The sequence below is a fragment of the Sander vitreus genome, chromosome 15 (genome assembly GCF_031162955.1).
Source record: "Sander vitreus isolate 19-12246 chromosome 15, sanVit1, whole genome shotgun sequence".
Lineage (NCBI taxonomy): Eukaryota > Metazoa > Chordata > Actinopteri > Perciformes > Percidae > Sander > Sander vitreus.
In genome coordinates this window covers 3,431,011-3,458,191 of record NC_135869.1, presented here as the reverse complement: position 1 = coordinate 3,458,191, position 27,181 = coordinate 3,431,011, and the positions used below count along the sequence as shown (strand labels likewise).

At 41.8% G+C, this 27,181-nt stretch overlaps 1 protein-coding gene across 1 annotated transcript; it reads right to left on the bottom strand.

The window, feature by feature from the left end:
* Nucleotides 1-710: 710 nt before the first annotated feature.
* On the bottom strand, nt 711-27,181 carry LOC144530525 (cytosolic phospholipase A2 gamma-like). The gene is made up of 13 exons (XM_078270122.1): nt 26,954-27,181; nt 25,081-25,191; nt 16,953-17,095; nt 15,901-16,087; nt 13,616-13,721; nt 12,904-13,044; nt 9,760-9,825; nt 9,494-9,640; nt 9,125-9,265; nt 8,926-9,009; nt 7,203-7,357; nt 2,658-2,829; nt 711-1,737 (listed from the first exon to the last, which is right to left on the bottom strand). Exons 1-13 carry the CDS (start codon nt 27,062-27,064, stop codon nt 1,565-1,567), a joined length of 1,737 nt encoding a protein of 578 aa, XP_078126248.1. The 5' UTR covers nt 27,065-27,181; the 3' UTR covers nt 711-1,564.

Sequence of the window (27,181 nt, the reverse complement as noted above, 5' to 3'; positions counted from 1 at the left end):
ATTTAGAGCTCTTATGCTATGAAACTAAAAATACAAAATCATCTTCTTTTAAACGTTACCCACACTAAATATTCATTTAATACCTACGAAAGGTCAAGAAAAAAATGTAAGACCTTTGTAAACTGTCTAACTTGCAAAAAATATATAAAGTTTAATAGAAGGCAACGTTTTGGTACTAAGACACTGACCTATCCATTACTATAGCTAGAGCTTAAACTTCAATACAACTATATATATATATCATACCAGAGCATTCTATAGTAGATGGATGTTGATTTCTGTAACATGAATCCACACAAAAAATGATGTAGAGCATTCATGTTAAGGCATAGTTCCAAAACCTGCTGGTACCTTATCCATTAACAGATAAATAGAGGACAAATATCACAATAAACACAAGAGTCCCCAGTAAATGATATGTATATTAATGTTATGCATTTATGCCTGATTTCATGTGGAAGTTGGTGATTGGTGCCCAAAAACAGTCACCTCCTACAAAAGATGGCTTCTCAGGATGTAACACCATTTGCCTGAAGATGGTCTAGCACCGAAACGTTGCCCACTGTTAAACTTTATATATTTTTTGCAAGTTAGACAGTGTGCGGGAGTTTTCTTTGCAACTTTTGTCCTGCTTGTCCCCCTCCGACGCACCTGTCTCAGTGATCGCCGATACCGATATTAGTAGTTAATGAGACACACAGACACAGAGCTGTAGCCGAGCCAAAGTAAAACACTTTTTAATTCATTAACTTTATCGGTTATCAGGCAAATAAAACGCTGATACAGATAATCTGCAATCTCCGTCTATCCCTAATTCACACAGGCTCAGACACACAGAGACACACTGCGTCCCCCCCCCCTTTTGAGACAATGTGTGTGACTCCAAAAAAAGAACTATATATCCCCACTCATTCATTAAATTGGAATTACATTGATCCTAAGCAAGAGCCAAATAAGATAAAGTCAGATACATGTGTTTAATCAGTCAAGCATCAGAGTTTCAATACAGATCTGTGGGATCACAAGGCACGCAGAGACTAAGTTTCCCTAGCAACAGACAAAAGGCCAGAGCCGGTCCACGTATCTCTAGACTGTCAGACCATCTACCCTTCCCCTCATCTTATACTCTCTTGGGCCCCCTCTTCTTCTTCCGCACCAGGGACTGCTATCTTCACACAACAACCGCCAGGGTGGGGGCCACTGTATTATGTCTCGTCCTCATTTGTTATTGTTACTCAATGTACTTTGCTCGAGGCCACTGTGACCCTAACTATCTTATATTTACCCCCTAAGCTAAACCATCTGTGCGTCAGAGATTCCTTTATTCTACCGCCACCATCTCTATGACAGCACACAACTCTGTGCAATAAGCATACACCAAAACACACTTGGTCTCTTATGGAAACCTTGTACATTATTATGTTTATCTGCAACTAGTAAGGACATTATTCTACATTAGTTATTTTATTCATTATCATTTCAGTTAATGACTGTTTTTCATTATTTCGTTCATTTTCGTTAACGATTATAACCTTGGTCCTACCCTGACGGTGCCCCCCCCCCCCTACATCTTGTTGTGTCGGCGGAGAACAGCCTTCTTGATCTCCCTCAGCAGAGTTTCCTTGTTGGTCTTTATGTTGGCTTTCGCCGTCTCCAACACAAACTCAATCTTCTCCTGGCTGTAGGGACGCTGGAAGGTGGAGAACTCCTCCATCTTTGCTGTGAACTCCGCTGCATCTACAGAAAACAGTAAAGACCTGTTCAGGCTCCAATCGAGACGCTCCACCCCCGAAAAACGCCTTGATAAGTCAGTAAGGAGGTAGGTTGGTGCATAGGTCAAACACACACAGGACTTTCACCAAGTAGTATGTTTTTTTTAAAACCTTTTTTACGGAACAAACGGAGCTATGTCACGTTCTGCAGCACGTGCGTAACTAGAAACAAAGTAGCGTCTGATTTTGACCCAAACCCCAACCTTTTTTCTGAACTTAAAGGTCACATATGCTTTTCCGTGTTTTCTGTCATATCTACAATGTTATAATGTTGGATTTTCATGTTAAACGTGGCCCAAACTTGAAATAATGAGGGAAATGTATTTTTAGACAAATCCCTGTGAGCTGAAACGTTCAGATTTTTAACTGTTCTGAACGCTCCGGTCTCAACAGTTTTTTCTACTCTCGGCTAAGTGTTACGCAACTCCAAGCCGGCCTGCTATGATTGGTCATCTGCTCCAAGTAGGCAGGACTGGAGTGGTTTTATTTTTAAGCCACTGCAATGTTCACATTGTCGCATGAAACTACATGCTAACAGCAGTAAACAGTCGGTCACTTTGGCTGCCAGTGTCGTTCAATTCTCCCCAATTCTGGGTCACATTACTCCTGAAACATTTTGTGTTAGTAGTATTTGCTTAGTATTTTGACTGTAGAAATTGCTGCTACATTCTATTAAGTGTCAACTGCTAACTAAAGTAGCTAGCTGCATGGCTAACAGTAGTAAACAATGTCATCTGGGCTGCAGATGTTGATAAATTCTCCCCAATTCTGGGTCGCATTACTGCTGTAACATGTCCGATTGGTAGTGTTTGTTTCATAAGTCTTTATCTGCGCAGAAAAGTCAAGAAGAAAATCTGTGTGTGTGTGTGTGTGTGTGTAACAGACCTTTGCAGTTGTGTCTGTTGAAGAGCGGCATGTAAACAATCGTGGGTTCCTTCTCTTTTCCCTCCAACACGTAGCAGCCCTTTGGCCAGTCTCTCTCCTCCAGGATTTTGGCGTCTATCTCTGGGAAAGGCTTCTTCACCTCGGCTGCATAGTCTCTGGCAAGAGTTAGAGTCTGAAGGGAGTAGAGTCAACATTCTTTCACCGCTTTCATGCTCGTTTGCAATAAATCATACCTGAGTTAGGCAGGTACCGCTTTATTAGTTGGTATACTTTTATAAAAGGTTTAGAAGTATTAGGGTCTTACTAAGGGTTAGGGGGAATATCTATATGTGCAGGAACGAGACAAGGTGATACTGATCAGTCAGTTAGATTACATGTACACAAAGCTGGAACATACATTGCACTAGGGATGTCACGAGAACCGGTACTTTGGAACCAACTCGGTACCAAAATTCTGAAAACGTGATGGTACTCATTTTTCCACAGTACCGTATGTACCAGGGGATGCAATCCTTCCGGACCTGACGGGGGCAGTATATACACCTAACGTTACAAATGTTCTAGACTGCTCAACGAACGCTCAAGAAGAATGCCGATCAGCACGGAAAAACAGCGAGAAGCCCCCCCATCTCCGTGCACGGTGCTTACTGACGGCTTCTGGCTTTACCGTACATCTACGGCTTTCAAGACTTCACCTGGAACTCCCAAACCGCAAGTGAGTCTGTTTCTCTGTGCCGTTGTCTGTCACTGCCGTCAGCTAACGTTAGCTCTGATGGCTGACATTAGCTAACTTTAGCGCTTTGTTTTAGTGGACCTCTATGTATTCTCCTTCGTGTCACGGGGACCTGGTTAGTTTATTTACATTTTGTATTAGCCTGTCCAAACGTGTTCGATCGCAGCACGGGTCTCTGGGATCCCCCGTGCCAGTTCACGTGAAATGACAGCACATAGTACGCGAGGGTCACCGGGGGACCCGAAGCTCAACGCCAGGCCAATGCAAAAACGTCAAATAAACTGAACGGGTCCCAGGGTCCCGAAGGACGACACAAACCAGCCCGGTTCTATGTGAAAAACAACGACAGAGAGAAACCGACGTAACTAAACATGCTTGCTGCCTGGGAGTTCCAGGTGCTTGTGCTGATGCAAGGCTTCGGAGCCCAGAAGACTGACGTTTTCTCCAGATTACATGTAAATCACTCCTTGAAAGACAATGGTTCCATTGTTCAAACAGCTTTAGAAAGTCGGAACCAACCATACAACGAAGGACCTATAGGAAGGAAGTATCCAGCACATGCTTTTGAGCCTACGTTTATTAAAGGAGCAGGGTGATCTTTGAGATGAAACTTGAGAATGGCTGAAGGTAAATTAAAAGTTTGTTTGAACTTTTAGCTTTAGCTGAATACGCTCACAGGGAAGGGCCAGGGTGTTGGGAGACTGGAGTGAAGAGGTTTGCATTAAAGCGTCTTAAATGGACCGTAGACTAGGTTGCATTAAGTCTAGTAAAGGAAATTACCTTCCATAATAAAAAAATGACTGATAGTTATTAAAAAATGGGTCAATGGTTTGATTGCCTTGCAGTCAAAGGCCCATACAGTATATGGTATTATACTGCCGGCATTGTCCGTTAGTTTCAATCCAGGGTTCAAGCAGACTGAAAAGCCTCGTTTCCTCCAAGCAGTCCAGTTCGATTCAGTTCGTTACACATTAGAATGGTTATTTTTGCGTTTCCATTGTCAAAAGTTAGTAGATGGTACCGAAAGAACTGCTCCATCCCTTTTTCGTTATCGTTCTGTTGAGGTACCTAGCACACTGGTCCGATATTAAAAGGTGCCATGGTTGTGGTTTTCAGTTGTAGTTTTTCCTGTTTTATTGTGTTAATTGACTCCCTGTTTCTTTGTTGTTTACCGTCTCATGTGTTTCTGTATTCTCTGTGCTTTACCGTGTGTGTGTTGTTATGCTTCAGTTTCCTGTTTTACTTTGTAGTGTCTGTTTCTCTCTAGCTGTGTTCAAAACCGCTCCCTCACTCACTCACTATTCCCTATATCAGACTGATCTCATGAAGTGGCGTATGTATGACACGCCAATTGGTATGCCGTTATTGGCGCGTTATGAAGACGCACACTCGCTTTTCAGCGTGTTTATCAACGCCGTTTGGCCTCCATTGACTTACAGTACCTTGCGTTTGTGTGTGAATTTACGCCATAGCGAGTAGTATGAAAGGCCGAAAATCCGCGTAGGGAGTTTGGTCGGGGTGGTGGATGGGTCAAACAACACAGGACTTTCACCCAGGAGAGCGAGGATCGCGTCCCGCTTGTGTGATTTTTCTTCGTTTTCGCGTGTGTTGTTTCCTTAACACGTTTTTCTTTTTCTAAACCCAACACAGTTTTTCTTTTCCTAATCCCAAGCGTTTTTTCCTTTTCCCCCGCGTTTGACGTTAAAACCAACCGTAGCCTCGCGAAAACACGTAGCCTCGCGATAACACACCACGTGGCTTTAGAAAGTGGCATGTGGCGTGTATGTTTACGCGTGTATGTATACGCTGTATACAGCAGACAGCAGTCTGTAGATATATACGTAGATATACACACAGTGTTTATTAAAAACTATAATGAACAACCAAACGAGATATTGGACACTCACTGAAAACACATCACTGCGCCGGTTATGTGTGTGACGGAGGCGTGCGCCGCCCAGCATCATGTAAACAAACCGAAACAAAAATACTTCTAATACGTCTCTGAAACACACAGAGCACCTAGGAGGAAAGTAAAAGGTTGCATGTATGTTGCATGTTTCATTTCCACCGTTTAGAAACGAAAGCCCGCTCCATTTTTCCTTTTCAGTTTTTCGCGGGTCCTTCTGCTTCTTCTTCTCCTCCGGGAAAAACACGACCGCGTTGTATTGTGGTATACCGGAGTAAAATGTAGGGTACATCGTATGTACACTCAAATTAGCAGTGCATTGTGGGTATTTTATAGTGGACTATATAGTGATATATATGAAAATGTGGAGAATTCGAACACCACTACAAAACACAAACACACTATATAGTGCACTATTTCTGTGATAGGGACAAGGGGGTAAGCCTCTCTCCACAACTCGTACCTCCTATGGCGCCATTTTGATGCTACCAAGCGATCACCCGCCGTTAGCATTCCATTGACTGCCATTCATTTTGACGTCACTTTGACAGCAAATAACTTTACATCTGAAGCATTTAAAGACTCTATTTGTCCGTTGTTTATTTCTAAAGAAACATGACAATGTATAAAACGCTCCATTACCTTGTACCTCACGTTATGGCTCCGTAGCAGACGTTTTTGTAAAAATAGGCTAAAGATTGTGTCATAACCACGCGACTTACTGTCGCATAGTAGAGGAATTACCGTATAGTACAGGAGAAGCTCTCAGGCAGTTTCAACTTACATTAGCTGTTTAAGTTTAATTACTAATGCTAACTAGCATTTTAGTGATCAATAATTAGCCTGTGTCCATGTTATCTCTTTACATATACCTACGCTCTCCGTCTCTGCTAGATTGGGAATGATTGAGATTTCTCTTGGCACAGCTACCAGAAGACTTCCAACTTTCAGACAGGTTGCTCACGTCACATTTACCTCTTCAAGCTCAGTTTGCAGCTGCGCAGTAACGCTTAGCCCTCACCGGAAAAGTGCTTCTAATATCCTTCACTGGTCTCCGTCCAGAGCAATGGGATCTGTTGGTCCATTTATTTAACTGTCTACGGATAGGGAACGGTTTCAAACACAGCTTCCTGCCTTGTGTTTTCCCGCCTCTGTGATTTTCTGCCCCGCCCTGATGTGTTCCACCTGTTCCTCAGCTCTCATGTCACCGGTCCCTTGTTTCACCCTCGTTACCTTGTGTATTTAGTATCTGTGCTTTCTTGGTCTGCTGTCGTCGTCATGTGTCTTTCCCTGCGCCTTTCCCCTATGTGGTTTGTTTATGCTTGTTTACAGTTTTAGTATTGGTTTTTGTTTGGCTCTCTTTTGCAAGTTTGTACTTGCCATTTTCAGGACACCTTTTGTTTGTAAGCCATTTGTATTTCTATCACTAAACCTTCAAAAGGCTTCCCGCTGCCTCTTCACCTTTACGCTCTGCATTTTGGGTCCAAAGCCTGCACAATCCCTGACAAAAGGTGGAGCTAGAAACACTGCAGTCCACCACTGGCGCAGACGTTCATCTGCATCGTCGATGAATAGGAAATACAGCCAGGAGCTGGATGGAACAGTTAGGAGTAAAAAAGGCTTCTCAGCTCGTTTTTTTTTCCAACGCATTGCTGTCCATGGCTCTCAGCATCCGGTAACAACCCCGCCTACATTTGGGGGTGCCGTCTGTGGTGGAATGGCGGAACAGATCTAGTGTTTAGGTACGTGTCCGTACGGGTTACGTACAGTTCTAAAAGTACTATACTGAGAGTGTTGGATGGAAACACGGCCAAACACACACACAATCACACACAATCACACACACACACACACACACACACACACACACACACACACACACACACACACACACACACTGTACCTCAAACATGTTTCCAGCGCTGTACTCCGGTGCAATGATGAGGTCGATGTCTCTCTTTTCTCCCAGAAATGAAGGGTATCCTACGTTAATCAGCAGCCCGGCGTCTGTCAGGTGGAATCTCTCTGTAGAGCGGAGGTAAGGTGGAACCGTGGAATCTGCCCAGCAACAGACGTTAAAACTTTAGGCAAGCTTGTTTTAACTTATCTACTTAACTTAGTTTTCTTCACTATTGTTTTGCATTTGCCAATTACTGTGTGTGCTGGAATTTGTGAAAAAAACATTACCTTGACCATTGTGATGAACCGTTTTGGTCACTTGAGGTGACTGTGTGCACTCTAACAAGCACAAACACTTTCGCCTGTGCCATAGTTTTATACATCTAATTTGCAATGTAAAAGAAAATATTGTCAGTTGTTTTGTAGTCTCGCTTTGCCAGACCCTCCTCCAAAGCGCGCTGAAGGAGGGTCTGGCTACTCCACATAGAGAGCCGAAGTCACGCTCTTCTACTTCCGGCCAATGGGACCTATCTTTCGAAAAAATATGAACGAGAGTCAACGGAGAGATAATAATTACAGGACTACACACTTCAATGTCGCATGGATGACGTCTCGCTGAAGCTACGATGTCTCTGTGTATCGTACCGGGGATGTAACGTTACTCAAATGAGCAGAGGATCTTGCTTGTTCGTTTGCTTATCTGCTGAAAACACTTCACTGGATAAAACACATCAGGTAAGATAATGTTACATGTGTTGTGGAACAGAGCTAAGCTAGCTAGCTAACGAGCAAGTTGAGCATCAAGCTAGGTGACGTAAATTGTGTGAGACGAGAGATGTAGTTCACTGGGCGGTTTCACACAAAACTAAGTGGTCACAAACCTACGGCTAACTGGGACTTTCTTCGGTTGAAAAATGATCTTTTAAATTGACGAACATCATATTTGTAATCCATGGCTCAATTCAAACGGGATCAAAAAGTAATTATTATCTCTCCATTGACTCTCGTTCATCGTTTTTTCCGAATTAAGGTCCCATGAGGTTCACCGGAAGGGGCGTGACTTCGGCTCTCTATAGTGTTCCGGGATGGAAGGAAAACGTGCTCTAGCTTATTGGCATTCCTTTAAACCAATCACAATCGTCATGGGCGGTACTAAACTCCGCACAGAGCCGCTGCAAAATAGTCGTGCGAGAGAAAACTCAGATTGGACAGATAGTCTAGCTAGCTGTCTGGATTTACCCTGCAGAGATCTGAGGAGCAGTTAACCATAGTCCTCAGAAATCCACCGGAGTTTGGAATTACAACATGAAGAAAGCGGAAGGAAATGGAAAAGACATGCATCCGGCGGAATTTCCTGCACCACCGGAGCAATCCCGGAAGTGGAAAGAGAAGGATATAGACTAGTTGTTTTCTGCCCAAAAGTTGGCGGTGGGACGGGTTATGGCTCTATACACTAAATATCCAAAAGGGGCTGTTCACATAATGTGACCGGGAGTTAATCCATCTTTTGTTTTTTCCTCGGCCAATATTTGGGGGCCGGCCTTCATTTGTTTGTGTCGACCACGCCCCCGGCCATTATTCAAGACATGGCTTTTATTTGAAGAAATACGGTAAGCGTATTATCCAAAATGTCCAACTATTCCTTTTTTTAAAGATAGACAACATAGTGTTTTTTACTAAACTAAACCTTACTAAGTTAACTGCTACTATTGCTGAAGTCTTCTCACCTTGGTATTGGTAGAGGAAGTTTCCGGTAGTTCCCCACTCCCATTTCATAATCATGGGTAGTACCTGCTTAGTAAGCAGAGAGACTGGGGAAAACACATTGAAAAGAATTACACAGGCGTGTTTATATCTCTTTTGAGATAAAATGGGTGCGTTTGTCTGCAACTGACCAGTCTGACTGTTTATCTGCCATACACTGACCATGTGTTTTGAAAGCTCCATCCTCCAGACTCTGGCTCCAGGTCTCTACCGCCACTAGCAGCTCCAGACTCCACTGGCCAGAAAGATTTTTTCTTTCCTCCGAACTCTCCAGCCACACTGACTTATTATGATTTAGCATGTCTAGAAAAGATAACAATCTAATGGATTCTGTCATTTTTAATAAAGACATTTGCTGCGTCATTATTTCATCACAGACACAAAAGAGTTGAAAATGTAAACATTGATGGCATTACTTTCTGGATATCAGTAGCTACAATCTTGGGAAGTAGCTTGCTGCTACCAAAACAATTGGATTTAATAGTGAATTTTTATTGTAAATCATCTGAGCAGGGCCATCTTTATTATTACCTCTATCTTCTAGTATTTTCTGCAACTTGTCCAGGTCAGACAGAGCGGTAGGATCCTTAATGGTGCTTCTGGTCAGGGCTACAAGTGTGTTAAGAGCATTGTACACACGCAGGTAGTCTTCAGCAGCACCGTCTATTTGTCCAGGAACTGAAAAACACACACACACACACACACACACACACACACACACAAAGAGATTTATCTCTGCCACTTCAAAAAAATACATTTAAGTGGGCCTATGTATGACAATGTCAACCTGTGATTACCATTCAGCCAGGGAGGGATGAGGTCTTTGATCGTCTCCTCATGAGCCAACGCACAGCCTAAAATACCTGCACAGTTTCAACGCACGCACACACACACACACACACACACACACACATTTTTAATAAAAATAATAAGAACATAAATAGCTGCTCTTAAGCTGCTAAATGCTTCATTATATTCACCACACAGCTAGTTGCTAACTTGGTGTGTCTGCTGTTTGGTGCTGAACAGAAAGGGAACAGTGGGTTTATCAGAGCTTGTTCGCTGAAAATACTCTTCCTTTTGTGGCTGAAAACAAGGTTAGTGAGTGAGGAGTAAAAAATAAGCTAAAAGAGGGTAAAACGCTCTTTCGAGCTGAGGGTAAACTACAGAGTTGGGTGATAATTATCTGTTGGTTTGTTACTACAGTGTCTCCTTTCACAATATAAATACTCATTTGAACTATCGTTGATATACAAATATTGACTGATGCAGCCTTAAAGACCTCATATTATGAGAAGCAGAGTATGAGGGCGTGCCCTGACAGTACCTAGGTAAGGACTACTAGCCAGTCAGAAGCAGAGTATGAGGGTGGGCCCTGACAGTACCTAGGTAAGGACTACTAGCCAGTCAGAAGCAGAGTATGAGGGCGGGCCCTGACAGTACCTAGGTAAGGACTACTAGCCAGTCAGAAGCAGAGTATGAGGGCGTGCCCTGACAGTACCTAGGTAAGGACTACTAGCCAGTCAGAGGCAGAGTATGAGGGCGGGCCCTGACAGTACCTAGGTAAGGACTACTAGCCAGTCAGAAGCAGAGTATGAGGGCGTGCCCTGACAGTACCTAGGTAAGGACTACTAGCCAGTCAGAAGCAGAGTATGAGGGCGTGCCCTGACAGTAGCTAGGTAAGGACTACTAGCCAGTCAGAAGCAGAGTATGAGGGCGGGCCCTGACAGTAGCTAGGTAAGGACTACTAGCCAGTCAGAAGCAGAGTATGAGGGCGTGCCCTGACAGTAGCTAGGTAAGGACTACTAGCCAGTCAGAAGCAGAGTATGAGGGCGTGCCCTGACAGTACCTAGGTAAGGACTACTAGCCAGTCAGAAGCAGAGTATGAGGGCGTGCCCTGACAGTACCTAGGTAAGGACTACTAGCCAGTCAGAAGCAGAGTATGAGGGCGTGCCCTGACAGTACCTAGGTAAGGACTACTAGCCAGTCAGAAGCAGAGTATGAGGGCGGGCCCTGACAGTAGCTAGGTAAGGACTACTAGCCAGTCAGAAGCAGAGTATGAGGGCGTGCCACTCTAGCAGCTAGGCGAGCATTATTCAATTACATTTTTTTTATAGTATCAAATCATAACAATTGTTAACTCAGGACACTTTACAGCTAGAGTAAGTCTAGACCACACTCTATAATTTACAAAGACCCAACAATTCCAGTAATTCCCCCAAGAGCAAGCATTTAGTGCGACAGCAGCGAGGAAAAACTCCTTTTAGGAAGAAACCTCAGTGATGAGAAAAACTATAATTATATATTATTTATTATAACATGTGTTACAAAGTGATACACGTTCGTCACGGAAGTAAAGGCTGGACTACAACAGAGCTGTTTGGAGCAGTTTGTGAACAGTGTTTTCTGTTGGAGATGGTAAGTCCCTTTGGGGTGGACTTTGGGCTTTTTCCCTTTGTAAACCTATAACGTGCACAGAAAGATATATAACACAATAAAGGAAAGGGGAAAAGCCAAAAAGCATAATATGAGCACTTTACTTTACGAGTGTTAATTGGAAATATTTATTGCTGTACATATTATTCCCACAGTGTTAGAATCTATCAAGATAACACATTTGAATGCCTAACCAAAGCGTTAGTAGTTTAGGCAGTGTTTCCTCTAGAAAAAATTGGTGCCAGTCAGACCTGTAAGGTTTCATTTTACCGGTCAAATGTGGGAAATTCCGGTTGAATATTTTCCGTGTTTATTGCGCTTAAAAACAATTGATAGGCAGGCCATATAAAAATAATAACATTAAGGCATGTAGTTTTACACTATTTTTATTGAAATGTAGGCTACTTTCTACAGGCAACACTGCTAACCTTTTGCTGCCGGTTTATCCTAATTTTACTTATACGATTTTCGCGTTAGCGGCAGTTGCTAGTTGTGTTTAGCCGACAAAAGGTGACTGTGAGCCGGGTATAGGCACCGCCAGATGACATTCCTATATATGTATAGCTGAGAAAAGTGAGCGTCCTGCAGCGACGAAAGTTAAATTTAGGCACCAAAAGGACAAAATCGTGGTTTGGATGAAAACACTACCGAGGAACAAACGCCGGTATTTCCACGGTCATTCTGACCGGAGACAATTAGAATTTAGACCAGACAACGGAAACTCAGACTGGAGATACTTGATGATCCAATGTGTTAATAACTATCATGTACGGTGGCCCTGAAGTGCAAATCACAACAGCAAATAGAAAAACGCAACAGCAAATCATAAAACATAACGGCAAATAGGAAAACACGACAGCAAATATGAAAAAACGACAGCAAACATGAAAACACGACAGCAAATAGGAAAACACGACAGCAAACAGGAAAACACGACAGCAAATATGAAAAAACGACAGCAAACAGGAAAACACAACAGCAAATATGAAAAAACGACAGCAAACATGAAAACACAACAGCAAATAGGAAAACAAAACGGCATTAACTTCTACCGGAAAAGGCAGGGCCTATCTAGCAGAGGACGGAGCCTCCTGATTGGACAGACGGACTGTCTCTCTGTTAAAAGTAGGCGCTTTTCCATGTTTTTCACCTCTCCTTCCTGTTAAAAGACAGACAGTCCGTCTGTCCAATCAGGAGGGTCCGTCCTCTGCTAGATAGAAGATAGAAGTTAATGCTGTTGTGTTTTCATATTTGTTGAAGTGTTTTCATATTTGCTGTCGTGTTTTCATATTTGCCGTCGTGCTTTCCTATTTGCCGTTGTGTTTTATGATTTGCTGTTGCGTTTTTCTATTTGCTGTTGTTATTTGCACTTCAGGGCCACCGTAATCATGGTCTTTAGAACAAGACCTCATCACTACTTAAAATACTTCAAAATAAAAGCCAGGTATGAATTGGTTTCTAGGCGTTTAGTTACTGTAAGTCCATACTGCTCTGTGAACACACACCTTGTAGTTTGACCATGTCCATCTCTGGCTTCTCCTCCAGCAGCTCTCCGTTCTGAAATGTGCTGCCCAGGAAAGAAGTTGAAATGAAAAGGCCCAACTCTGTGAAACCAGCCTCGTGCGGGCTCACCTCGAACCATTTCCCTAGAAGAGAGAGTAAGTCTGTTTACACTTGCAATAAATAAGTCATTAACATTTGGATGGTGCAACAGGGCAGACCTGCTTGGTTCTTTCGGGGAATGATTGTAACGATTTACAAAGAATATGTTTACGGCATTTCCTCTCTAACTGAGACATTTTGGGACCGATTGGTGGGATTGCTGTGGTCAAATTACACAAGGCGATACACTGGTAAGAGCAACTGACGTTTAACAATGTATGCAGCTAATTTAAATAGCTCACCTTACTGTATTGTGTCAACAGTTAACTTCATTTAATATAGTATGTGGCGTTTTCTTTTGCGGGTTGCAAATGTTCCACCAAAACAAGTTCCTTCCCGAGACTTTTTGGCAGAGCCGCCGTCGCTGCGTCCTGAGCTTAGCGCCACCCAAGACGACTGTGATTGGTTTAAAGAAATGCAGACAACCCAGAGCGTTTTTTTTCTCCTATCCTAGAATGTATATGTGGTGTAACCAGATCTTACTCCACAGCGCTGTGGAGATAGGTCTGGCTATGTAAGACTACTAAGGTGCTAATGTGACATGTGTATGTGTACCTTGTATGGGCCCGTGTGAGTAGCAGTGCTTCTCTATGGCGCTGTAGATGGGGTAAGGGTTGGTGGCATTTCTGCTGGCCTCATCTGAAAGACGCCGTACGTCCATCTAATAAAACACAAGATGTTTCTGTGAAGGACTACACATACAGTCACTCTATGAAAACGTGTGTTTTTTTAACATATTTAGACATATGGATATTTAATATCAATTTTAACAATACTGAGAGATTCAAGCAATATAACTAAACAAGTAAAACTGAAGAAAATACTTTTTAAAACTTTCTGTAAAATGTAATAAAATAAACATGCAATTTCTGGTGAGGAATAAATTAGGACACCCCCACATTTTGTCCCACTTAAAATGGCTGAAATCACACACAGGTGTATCACATCAGGTGCACATGATTAGAACATTGTTACTCAGCATTTTGAAGGAGGCTTGCCCTATTTAGACCTCAGACATTCAGTTTGGTGTGCTTCTGACTGTTGACGTGAGAGTGAACACCATGGTGAGATCAAAAGACCTGCCTGAGGCCTTCAGAAAGAAGATTGTTGCAGCTTATGAGTCTGGTAAGGGATTTAAAAAGAGTTTGAAATCAGCCATTCCACTGTCCGGAAAATAGTGTACGAGTGGAGGACATTCAAAACAACTGCCAACATGCCCAGGTCTGGCCGTCCAAGCAAGTTCACCCCAAGAGCAGACCGCAAGATGCTAAAAGAAGTCTCCAAAGCCCCTAAAATGTCATCACGGGACCTACAGCAGGCTCTTTTCTTGATGTGAAAGTGCATGCCTCTACAATCAGAAAGAGACTGCACAAGTTTAATCTTCACGGGAGGTGTGCAAGGAGGAGACCTTTACTCTCTAAGAGAAACACTAAGGCCAGACTGAAGTTTGCCAGAGAGAACGTAGACAACGAACAGGACTTCTGGAATAATGCTCTTTGGACAGATGAGTCTAAAATTGAATTATTTGGACACCAGAACAGAAGACACCGAATACAGCGTCCCAGGAAAAGAACCTCATACCAGCTGTGAAGCATGGAGGTGGAAGTGTCATGGTTTGGGGATGCTTTGCTGCAGCAGGACCTGGCCAGCTCACCATCATAGACTCCATCTTGAATTCTACAGTGTATCAGAGGGTGCTTGAGCAACATGTGAGACCATCTGTAAGAAAATTAAAGCTGAAGCGGAACTGGACCCTGCAACATGACAATGACCCTAAATATACCAGTAAATCCACCAAGGACTGGCTGAAAACTAAGAAATGGAGAGTCCTGGAATGGCCCAGTCAAAGCCCAGATCTTAATCCCATTGAGATGCTGTGGGGTGACTTGAAACGAGCCGTACATGCAAGAAACCCCTCAACCATCACACAGGTTAAAGCATTCTGCGTTGAGGAGTGGGGCAAACTTTCCTCAGACCGATGTCAGGGACTGGTAGAGGGTTACAAGAAGCGTCTCACTGAAGTTACTTCAGCCAAAGGGGGTAACACTAGGTATTAGGGGGTAGGGTGTCCTAACTTTTCCCTCAGTTAGAATATGCATTTATGTTGATGTCTTTTGTTTAATGAGTAAAAACAATGTTATTTTTTGCTGTTTACCTGCAATTAGATCACTTCCTTTTTCAGAGATAAATAAAACGATTAGATTAGACCTCGATATGTGAACATTTCTTAATGAATAACTGAATATTTAATGGGGTGTCTTCATTTATTCACATGACTGTACAATCTCTGTAATAGTGTGCTGCGTTTCAAATGCATCTCATCTGTATATCTGTGTGTATACTTCTCTGCATATACAGTAATAGAAGTGTTTCTAGTGTAAATATTACTCTTAGAACTCTTATTCTTATTTTTTTCCTTTATTTTCTTACTATATTTTTTTTCTATTCTATTTAATGTGTAATTTCCTTATTGTGAATTTCCCCAATGTGGGATGAATAAAGTCTATCTTATGGGGGAAGACAGAGAAAAGGAGTGCTGAAAAAATTCTAACAAGGTGCTCTTTGGTGGGTAATCCAATAGTACCAGAACAGCATGAAAACCTTGTTGAATAAAATATTTTAAAAAGCCTTTATTTATGCGGCAAATGCATAGCAAAAGGTAAAAGAAATACGGCACACAGACGTTCTTTAGGGTCTGAAGAAGGCCTTTGTGCCGCAAAAGTGCCTTGGTTTTCATGCTGTTCTGGTGCTAAAGTCTACCTTATCTCTTATCTTAAATGGGACATAAGAGTAAAAGTGTGTGTGTGTGTGTGTGTGTGTGTGTGTGTTTGCCCAGGTACCTGTTTCATGATCCCAGCAGAGGTCAAAACCCCCCACACATCGCTGAGAGAGAAGTGCTCCTCCTTTGCCCTCTCACCCAACCAGGCCAACGCTTCCTCCAGCGGAACCCCAGGGCCTGACAGCCTGGACACTGCTGTGTCCAGGTTGTTGCTCCACTGTGGGTCGCTGTAGATGGAGGACATGGACCTATCACAGGGGACACACAGGTCAAAAGAAACGGTCACGGAGAAAAACTGATCAAAGTTGTCCAATTGAAATTTTAAGATGTGCCGCTTGTATCACAACTCTATCTCATGCATTGAGTAGTCTATATCGACGACGTTTCACTTTCGGGACTGCTTCGGTGCCGCCGGAAATTCTGCCGGATGTCCGTCACCTTCCGCTTTCTTTGTACTGCCATTTTAAACTCCGGTGGATTCATGAGGACTATGGTTAACTGCTCCTCAGATCTCTGCAGGGTAAATCCAGACAGCTAGCTAGACTATCTGTCCAATCTGAGTTTTCTGTTGCCCGACTAAAACAACTTTTGAACGTACACACGTTCCACCAAAACAAGTTCCTTCCCGAGGCTATTTAGCAGCGGCCATACCCTCCTCCGCAGCGGTCTGGCAATGCGAGACTATGCATTCAGTAACATGCATGAAAACATCTCACGTTAAAAGTTGGCGGTAGCTGCCAGAGGTAGCCTTTGAACGGCACAGTGAATTACATTTTTGTTTTTGTTTTCTCAGTTTATAGCTAAGTGTTAACTTATGGAGGAATTTAGGGACCATAACTAAAATAATTCTCCCTGACCTGCATCACGTTGTCCCTACCACCAGAGCTGTACTGTAGTGCTATTCGTTTAAGTAGTAATGTGCATCTATGACACACTTAGTGAAATACAGCTATGAAATGAAAGGATGTTTCGCTGTACTTTCTTCACAGTAAAGCAGAAATAAACCTCAGAATTGAATCCAACTGTTTAGTTCTGCCCTGTGTTCTGGCCTGTCCACCTGTTCAGTGCTCCATTCATACACAAACTTGTGTGTGTAAGTGTGGTTATTGTTACCATGTTGACCCAGAAACTGATCCCAGGTAGAGCAGAGTGTCCAACAGATGTTCCTTTTCCATCTGATAGAGGGAACCGACCAGACCCACAGCTGCCCTCTGACCCCCACCTGATGCCAACAGAGCGATGTGGGGAACCGAATCCTTGTGGAAACATGATGGAGAGAGGGTTAATTTGCCTATAGGAGAATGTCTTTGTTGCGGCTTGGCTGATTTCAAAAGGTGGTTAGGAAGGAGACTCGTGGAGATGGAATGTAGGTTTTATTAAAGATTGTTCTTGAATCAAGTATCAGATCTTCAGACGGGGGGGGTCAGCAGAGCTCAGTCTGACAATGGTCCCGTGGTACAAAGCATATATGCCCTCACAGAAATACAAAATGGAGTTGTAACTGTCACATCAAAAAGCACGTTTCACATCAGATATTTTTCAATATTGTTGTTACAAAGTTGTTTAATAAAGAAGGCCGAGAAAGATGTAAGACGATTACAGCATGTCGTGATGCTGGGATGCACACAGATGCACACCTCGCATACACACAGCTATACATTTCATATGTCACGATCACACTGCTGCTGCTGTATGAACCATGCTTTTGATAGTTTTTTTTTTAAAGGTGGACATTTTAGTTAGAGTCTTTATATTTGTAGGAAGCCAGTTCCACAGATTGGATCCTTTCACAGAAGTGGAGTCTTGTATCCTGCAATAGGGAAGAAGAAGACAAAGATGACAAAGTCCAAAGTTGAGTCAACATTTGGTAAAGTCATTCAAGAGGCCGAAGACGAAGTGAGTGAGAGGGAGGAGAATACGAATGTGGATGAATAACCCTCCAGTGATGAGGAGAACCAGGAACAAGTCCAGGAAAGAAAGGAACAGCATACGGAAGCCGAGGAGCGGTTCACAGAAGGCAAGAAGGAGGCGATTTGAAAGGAAGTACGGAGAGTGTCACTAGAGGCAATAAGGAGGACAAAAGAGGGACCACAGTCTGAACTCGCGCAAGGATCATCAGTCTATGACTGGTGGCGCGGGCAGATTACTGAAGATATGGAGGAGCTAAGAGACCGGATGAAGAACCTGGACCTAGCCTACCTGCCGAAGCAAAGTGAGCCCTTCCTGCAGTCCGGGGTGACAGAGAAAGGTCTATTATTTTTTGTTTATTATTCATTGTTTTACATACTTCATTGTTGAGGTTATTTGTTGTTATTATGCATACAAAATTTAGCAGCCGTGACATCACAAATTGTTATGTGGACTAACATTTGGAAGCCTCAAATTTGGCAATTTGGCCGGACATGATGGGACCTGACGATTTTTGAATGAGGGGTGGAGCTGGGGAGGATGAAGTTGCTAAACCAGTGGTGTCTATGGTTGCAATGGTGCTGCACTAAGCTAAACACTAAAGAGGGAAAGTTGCTGAAATTTGAACCGGCTAAAGAGAGTTATCCAGCCGAGTTTGGCCGGCGGGTAAACACGGACCCCTGAGCAGGGGCGCCGCCAGGAATTTTGGGCCCAATGACAAAAAAATCAAATTGGGCCCCCCAGCTGTTGTCACATCTCTAGGACCTAACTGTCCCATCAAAAGCTTTACATAACTATAATTAAAGGCTTGCAAATGTCTTGCTTCTTGTAGTTGTCTGTATCTTACATGCAGGCTCAGGTAAGCTACTCACTGTTTCCAGCTGTCCAGCATCCAGTACAGACAGTAGGTTGTTGTTTTTTTATTTTATTTCATAATGATCATTATGTGAAAAAATTGTTATTAATGTGTTTGAATTTCTGTCATTAATAAATATTTCATTTTCTTTTTTGTAATGGTAAAAATAGCAAGACAGACAGAGAAATCCCCACAGACTCCCTGCTATGACGCTAACTGGCATGTCATTGGACACAATGTTGCTCACCTTTTTCACTGGGACAGGGAGGGGCACAGTTAGGGGGAGACTGAGCTGCTGCTGACTCATCTGTTGTTAAGTCTGCTAAAAGGGGCAGGGACAATGATGTAATGTGAATATCTTGCTAAACGTTTCCCTGCACTGATTAAATGGTGATTAAATGTAGGCTAACACTAGTGTGTAGCTAGCTAGCTTATTTCACTATGGACATTAAGCCAACAGGTTAATACCACTCACAGACTATAGGCTATAGGCACCTTTCTTGGTGAAAAACTGGGTTACAGTTTGACAGTTTGACACACTTTCCTTTGTCTTTCCTCTCTTTCCTTTTTAGAAAACCAGATTTTGATTTAACGTTACTTTGCAACACTGTAGTCACTGTAGCTAGCTAGTTCTAGCGCATCTACTGACTGCAACTTAACACCGTCACTGAGCTCTAAGGCAGGACCAAACCATTTCATGCAGATACAGGGGGGTGGTCGGTCAGTATGGATGTTTACTTTTTGGTCAATGGGGATATTTAACTTGTACTGCCAAAAACAAGTAAAAACAAAGAGATCATTAATTTTATTACTATATTTGAAATATATATACTGAATGAGGATGGTTTAATCATTTTATATTAGTTTTTACCTATTTTCTGGGGCCCCTGTCAGTCATGGGCCCTTGGAATTGTCCTAACTTTTCCCCCCTATATGGCGCCCCTGCCCCTGAGTACTGGCGCCATTCATCTGCATGTGCCGTACAAGAAAATTAGCAAATTTTCCCTGAAGTTACCAGCTAATGCTAGTGCTAGCTTGGTTGGCAAGGTGCGTCTGTACACTGAACAAGATATTTTTAGGTGACCAAAATGTTCCAATTAACTTTGATGAAGTGAAAACATACAGTGAGAGTGTCAAAGTTTAAGATGAAAACACCCAAAAACAAGTTCAGTTCCATTTTAATGTACTTAGTGCCATGGTTAGCAATGCTAAGCCTCTGTCCTAAAGCATTCCCTGCTTTATCATCTTTAAAATAAATGGGACAACAATTTACAAAATGAACATCATGCTCTTCCGTTCTTCAACATCATGCTGTATTGAAGAAGACTTGAAAGTAGCGATTAAGACCATAAACTGGTTATAAAAATGTTTACTGAGGTAATAAATCAAGTGAGAAGTAGGCTCATTTTCTATTTTTGCAATCAGTGTCGCCTCCTAAATACAATGCAGGTTTAATTAAGGCACCTCCACATTGGCTTCCCTTTTCAGACCCGGAAGCACCGTCCAATACTTTTTACAGCCTGGTTTAAAGCTGTATTACAGGTCCCATGGCATGAAAATTTCACTTTATGAGGTTTTTTTTAACAATAATATGAGTTCCCCCAGCCTGCCTATGGTCCCCCAGTGGCTAGAAATGGTGATAGGTGTAAACCGAGCCCTGGGTATCCTGCTCTGCCTTTGAGAAAATGAAAGCTCAGATGGGCTGATCTGGACTCTTCCCCTTATGATGTCATAAGGGGAAAGGTTACCGCCCCTTTCTCTGCTTTGTCCGCCCAGAGAATTTGACATTTGACCAGAGAGACATCATGGCTTGCAAACAAGCGAAGCATGGCAGTTGGTCAAGGCCACACCCCCACCCTGCCCCCCCTCTCTCCTCCTCAATAGCATTTAAAGCTACAGACACAGAAATGGCACGTCCTAAGGAAAGCTCATTGTGGGACTGGCTCTAGTGACTGTAATTCTGCAGCAAGGCTGACTTTGGGGGAAGAGACTTCAGATACAGTTTTAGAGGACCACTAAGGCCTATATAAAAGAGACTTCAGATACAGTATTAGGGGACCACTAAGGCCTATATAAAAGAGACTTCAGATACAGTATTAGGGGACCACTAAGGCCTATATAAAAGAGACTTCAGATACAGTATTAGGGGACCACTAAGGCCTATATAAAAGAGACTTCAGATACAGTATTAGGGGACCACTAAGGTCTATATAAAAGAGACTTCAGATACAGTATTAGGGGACCACTAAGGCCTATATAAAAGAGACTTCAGATACAGTATTAGAGGGACCACTAAGGTCTATATAAAAGAGACTTCAGATACAGTATTAGGGGACCACTAAGGTCTATATAAAAGAGACTTCAGATACAGTATTAGGGGACCACTAAGGTCTATATAAAAGAGACTTCAGATACAGTATTAGGGGACCACTAAGGTCTATATAAAAGAGACTTCAGATACAGTATTAGGGGACCACTAAGGTCTATATAAAAGAGACTTCAGATACAGTATTAGAGGGACCACTAAGGTCTATATAAAAGAGACTTCAGATACAGTATTAGGGGACCACTAAGGCCTATATAAAAGAGACTTCAGATACAGTATTAGGGGGACCACTAAGGTCTATATAAAAGAGACTTCAGATACAGTATTAGGGGGACCACTAAGGCCTATATAAAAGAGACTTCAGATACAGTATTAGGGGACCACTAAGGTCTATATAAAAGAGACTTCAGATACAGTATTAGGGGACCACTAAGGCCTATATAAAAGAGACTTCAGATACAGTATTAGGGGACCACTAAGGTCTATATAAAAGAGACTTCAGATACAGTATTAGGGGACCACTAAGGCCTATATAAAAGAGACTTCAGATACAGTATTAGGGGACCACTAAGGTCTATATAAAAGAGACTTCAGATACAGTATTAGGGGACCACTAAGGTCTATATAAAAGAGACTTCAGATACAGTATTAGGGGACCACTAAGGCCTATATAAAAGAGACTTCAGATACAGTATTAGGGGACCACTAAGGTCTATATAAAAGAGACTTCAGATACAGTATTAGGGGACCACTAAGGCCTATATAAAAGAGACTTCAGATACAGTATTAGGGGACCACTAAGGTCTATATAAAAGAGACTTCAGATACAGTATTAGGGGACCACTAAGGTCTATATAAAAGAGACTTCAGATACAGTATTAGGGGGACCACTAAGGCCTATATAAAAGAGACTTCAGATACAGTATTAGGGGACCACTAAGGTCTATATAAAAGAGACTTCAGATACAGTATTAGGGGACCACTAAGGTCTATATAAAAGAGACTTCAGATACAGTATTAGGGGACCACTAAGGCCTATATAAAAGAGACTTCAGATACAGTATTAGGGGACCACTAAGGCCTATATAAAAGAGACTTCAGATACAGTATTAGGGGACCACTAAGGTCTATATAAAAGAGACTTCAGATACAGTATTAGGGGACCACTAAGGTCTATATAAAAGAGACTTCAGATACAGTATTAGGGGACCACTAAGGTCTATATAAAAGAGACTTCAGATACAGTATTAGGGGACCACTAAGGTCTATATAAAAGAGACTTCAGATACAGTATTAGGGGGACCACTAAGGTCTATATAAAAGAGACTTCAGATACAGTATTAGGGGACCACTAAGGTCTATATAAAAGAGACTTCAGATACAGTATTAGGGGACCACTAAGGTCTATATAAAAGAGACTTCAGATACAGTATTAGGGGACCACTAAGGTCTATATAAAAGAGACTTCAGATACAGTATTAGGGGACCACTAAGGTCTATATAAAAGAGACTTCAGATACAGTATTAGGGGACCACTAAGGTCTATATAAAAGAGACTTCAGATACAGTATTAGGGGACCACTAAGGTCTATATAAAAGAGACTTCAGATACAGTATTAGGGGGACCACTAAGGTCTATATAAAAGAGACTTCAGATACAGTATTAGGGGACCACTAAGGCCTATATAAAAGAGACTTCAGATACAGTATTAGGGGACCACTAAGGTCTATATAAAAGAGACTTCAGATACAGTATTAGGGGACCACTAAGGTCTATATAAAAGAGACTTCAGATACAGTATTAGGGGACCACTAAGGTCTATATAAAAGAGACTTCAGATACAGTATTAGGGGACCACTAAGGCCTATATAAAAGAGACTTCAGATACAGTATTAGGGGACCACTAAGGCCTATATAAAAGAGACTTCAGATACAGTATTAGGGGACCACTAAGGTCTATATAAAAGAGACTTCAGATACAGTATTAGGGGACCACTAAGGTCTATATAAAAGAGACTTCAGATACAGTATTAGGGGACCACTAAGGCCTATATAAAAGAGACTTCAGATACAGTATTAGGGGACCACTAAGGCCTATATAAAAGAGACTTCAGATACAGTATTAGGGGACCACTAAGGCCTATATAAAAGAGACTTCAGATACAGTATTAGGGGACCACTAAGGCCTATATAAAAGAGACTTCAGATACAGTATTAGGGGACCACTAAGGTCTATATAAAAGAGACTTCAGATACAGTATTAGGGGACCACTAAGGCCTATATAAAAGAGACTTCAGATACAGTATTAGGGGACCACTAAGGCCTATATAAAAGAGACTTCAGATACAGTATTAGGGGACCACTAAGGTCTATATAAAAGAGACTTCAGATACAGTATTAGGGGACCACTAAGGTCTATATAAAAGAGACTTCAGATACAGTATTAGGGGACCACTAAGGCCTATATAAAAGAGACTTCAGATACAGTATTAGGGGACCACTAAGGTCTATATAAAAGAGACTTCAGATACAGTATTAGGGGACCACTAAGGTCTATATAAAAGAGACTTCAGATACAGTATTAGGGGACCACTAAGGTCTATATAAAAGAGACTTCAGATACAGTATTAGGGGACCACTAAGGCCTATATAAAAGAGACTTCAGATACAGTATTAGGGGACCACTAAGGTCTATATAAAAGAGACTTCAGATACAGTATTAGGGGACCACTAAGGTCTATATAAAAGAGACTTCAGATACAGTATTAGGGGACCACTAAGGTCTATATAAAAAGAGACTTCAGATACAGTATTAGGGGGACCACTAAGGTCTATATAAAAGAGACTTCAGATACAGTATTAGGGGACCACTAAGGCCTATATAAAAGAGACTTCAGATACAGTATTAGGGGACCACTAAGGCCTATATAAAAGAGACTTCAGATACAGTATTAGGGGACCACTAAGGCCTATATAAAAGAGACTTCAGATACAGTATTAGGGGACCACTAAGGCCTATATAAAAGAGACTTCAGATACAGTATTAGGGGACCACTAAGGTCTATATAAAAGAGACTTCAGATACAGTATTAGGGGACCACTAAGGCCTATATAAAAGAGACTTCAGATACAGTATTAGGGGACCACTAAGGTCTATATAAAAGAGACTTCAGATACAGTATTAGGGGACCACTAAGGCCTATATAAAAGAGACTTCAGATACAGTATTAGGGGACCACTAAGGTCTATATAAAAGAGACTTCAGATACAGTATTAGGGGACCACTAAGGTCTATATAAAAGAGACTTCAGATACAGTATTAGGGGACCACTAAGGTCTATATAAAAGAGACTTCAGATACAGTATTAGGGGACCACTAAGGTCTATATAAAAGAGACTTCAGATACAGTATTAGGGGACCACTAAGGCCTATATAAAAGAGACTTCAGATACAGTATTAGGGGGACCACTAAGGTCTATATAAAAGAGACTTCAGATACAGTATTAGGGGACCACTAAGGCCTATATAAAAGAGACTTCAGATACAGTATTAGGGGACCACTAAGGTCTATATAAAAGAGACTTCAGATACAGTATTAGGGGACCACTAAGGCCTATATAAAAGAGTCTTCAGATACAGTATTAGAGGACCACTAAGGTCTATATAAAAGAGACTTCAGATACAGTATTAGGGGACCACTAAGGCCTATATAAAAGAGTCTTCAGATACAGTATTAGGGGACAACTAAGGCCTATACAAAAGCATCCAAAAAGCAGCAGGTCATAGGACCTTTAAGCAAAGTAATAAAACAATAAATATAATAATATTAAATATAGTTTGTGAGTATATGATATCACATATTAAATAACATATCTTATCACATATAATATCAGTCTTTTAGATAATATAACACAGTATCTGTAACATCAGTAAAGTTTCAGTAGTACACAGAATATTTCAATATCGCAAAGCCAATTCTCATGAATAGATTATGGGTGCCTGCTGGCATGGAGAGCTATTTCCTGTCACGCAGGCGCAGAGCGTATGTGGTAGTTGACCAGTTTTTTTTTTGTTTGAAGAAAGAAAGAAAAGAGACAGACAAAAAGAAATTGTCTTTCTTGAAGTGTGAAGGTTGTTTTTTTTCTTACTGTAGTACAGTTGATTCCCAGGCTGCTGAGGGACTCCAGAACTACTAGTTTCCTCTTGTGAACATACTCCTGTTCCCCAGCACACAGAGACTGGGACTGACGGATGGCTTTCTGGGGATGATCAAAGACAGCTAACTCAATTAGACTGAATAGGTAATAATACTAGTAAATAATATTACACATTATTCACAAGTCACCTTTAAAACAGAGTGTTTCACATGGGAAAATCAAGATAAAAAAAATCAGCAGAACATTAAATGAAATCAGACCACAAAGCACAGAGAATTAAAGGTGCCGTAGGTAGGATTGTGAAGATCCAGGACTTAGCCAAAAAATTTGAACATTGACAACTTCTCAGTCCCTCCCCCCTATTCTGCTAAAGCCCAAAACGGTCTCCTAAGCCCCTCCCCCATAAAACCATGTTCGGAGAGAGCTTGGACCCACTACAGTTTGCTTATAAATCAAAGCGAGGTGTAGAGGATGCCAGCCTGACTCTTCTGGACGCTGTAACAAGACACCTTGACTCTCCCACCCCCTCTACCAAAGCTTTGAGCTATTACCATCAGGAAGTAGGTTCAGAGTGCCTCTGGCTAAAAAGTCATACAATAAATCCTTCATTCCCAATGCAATACATATACAAAACTCATGCTACTGACACATCACACACACTCTGCCTTCAATCAAAATAAAATGTTCTAACATGGCAACATATTAGACAATAAAGCTTTTTGAATGTTGAATCTTGAATGTGTGTGCATGAGCAGTGATTGACACGCAGTTAGACAACCCCCCCTGGCCCTGATTGGTGCATCTGAACAGGGAGCTGCGGATTTTTGAGCTGTGGATTTTTGCAAATCGCACTACAGACTGTAGGTGGTGCCAGAGGAGCTGGATTTTATTTTATTTTTTTAATGACCTGCTTCACTGGAACATAGGGTCAGTTTCAGCAAATATGACAGAAAGTTAGTTTTATAAGTCTTACCTACTGCACCTTTACATAGAATAAAATACCCAACAGTGAAACAATATACAATAAAAAAAACAATTTAAAAGTGAAAAACTAAATACACAAATATTAAAATATGTATGCATCTCTTGAAACAACCAAGAAAAATCCGTTTCATCCCAGAGTTGAATCTGCCTCATAGATCCAATGTGTTACACTATTATACATATTGATGAAATGTGCTTTAATGTAGTCGTGTGCTGCGGCAAAATAAAATGTAATTTTTTTTGTTTGCGGCTGGGTTGGCTCAGTGGGTAGAGCAGGCGCACATATACTGAGAGGTTTATGCCTCGACGCAGAGGTCCAGGGATCAACTCCGACCTGTGATGATTTCCTGCATGTCTTTCTCACCTAACTGTCCTGTCAAATTAAAGGTGGAAAAGCCCCCCCTGCCCCCCAAAACAGCAGTTTTTCTAGTGAATTTACATGCAAATGCAACTTTTCACATCTTCCAAAGAAACAATTAACACCGCAACTTGTTGCCATGACAGTCATTAAAAGTGTATAGCCAAATGATGAAAATAAATTCTTTGTAAAGTTTTTAAATTCTTTTTGTCAGTATGCCCCTGTACCTTATAGACAAAAGCGTTTTTGGCCTGAGAAACCTTTTTTTATAGTTCTAAGAACCACCCTTTGTATTGTTTCCGCAAAGCAAGAACTAGTAACGATCATAGTTCTTAGAACGCTGTTTAGAAGGTTGTTTTTGTTGTTCAACAGTTTGTTCTATAAATGCCTGGACAAACGTGGTATCAGCGTAGGGAAACCTGATATGGAGTAATTTCCTGTTAAAGGACATGACAGAGACAGTTGATTATAAGCATCCTGCTACTACAACACAACCTAAAACCTTTGCCTTGCATCTCTCACCTCAGAAGCGGCTGTATTCCACTCCGTGTTGTCCACTGCTTTTGCCAGCACTACTGAAATCGCGAGCAAAAGGCAAAATCCTGAGCCTGAAAAGGTATTTCCAGTTTCCATGTTGTCCACTGCTTTTACCAGCACTACTGAAATCTACAAGCAAGAGGCAAATCCCTGAGCCTGAAAAAGTATTTCCTGTCTCCATGTTCTGGCATGGCAACAGCCCTCAGGGTTTAA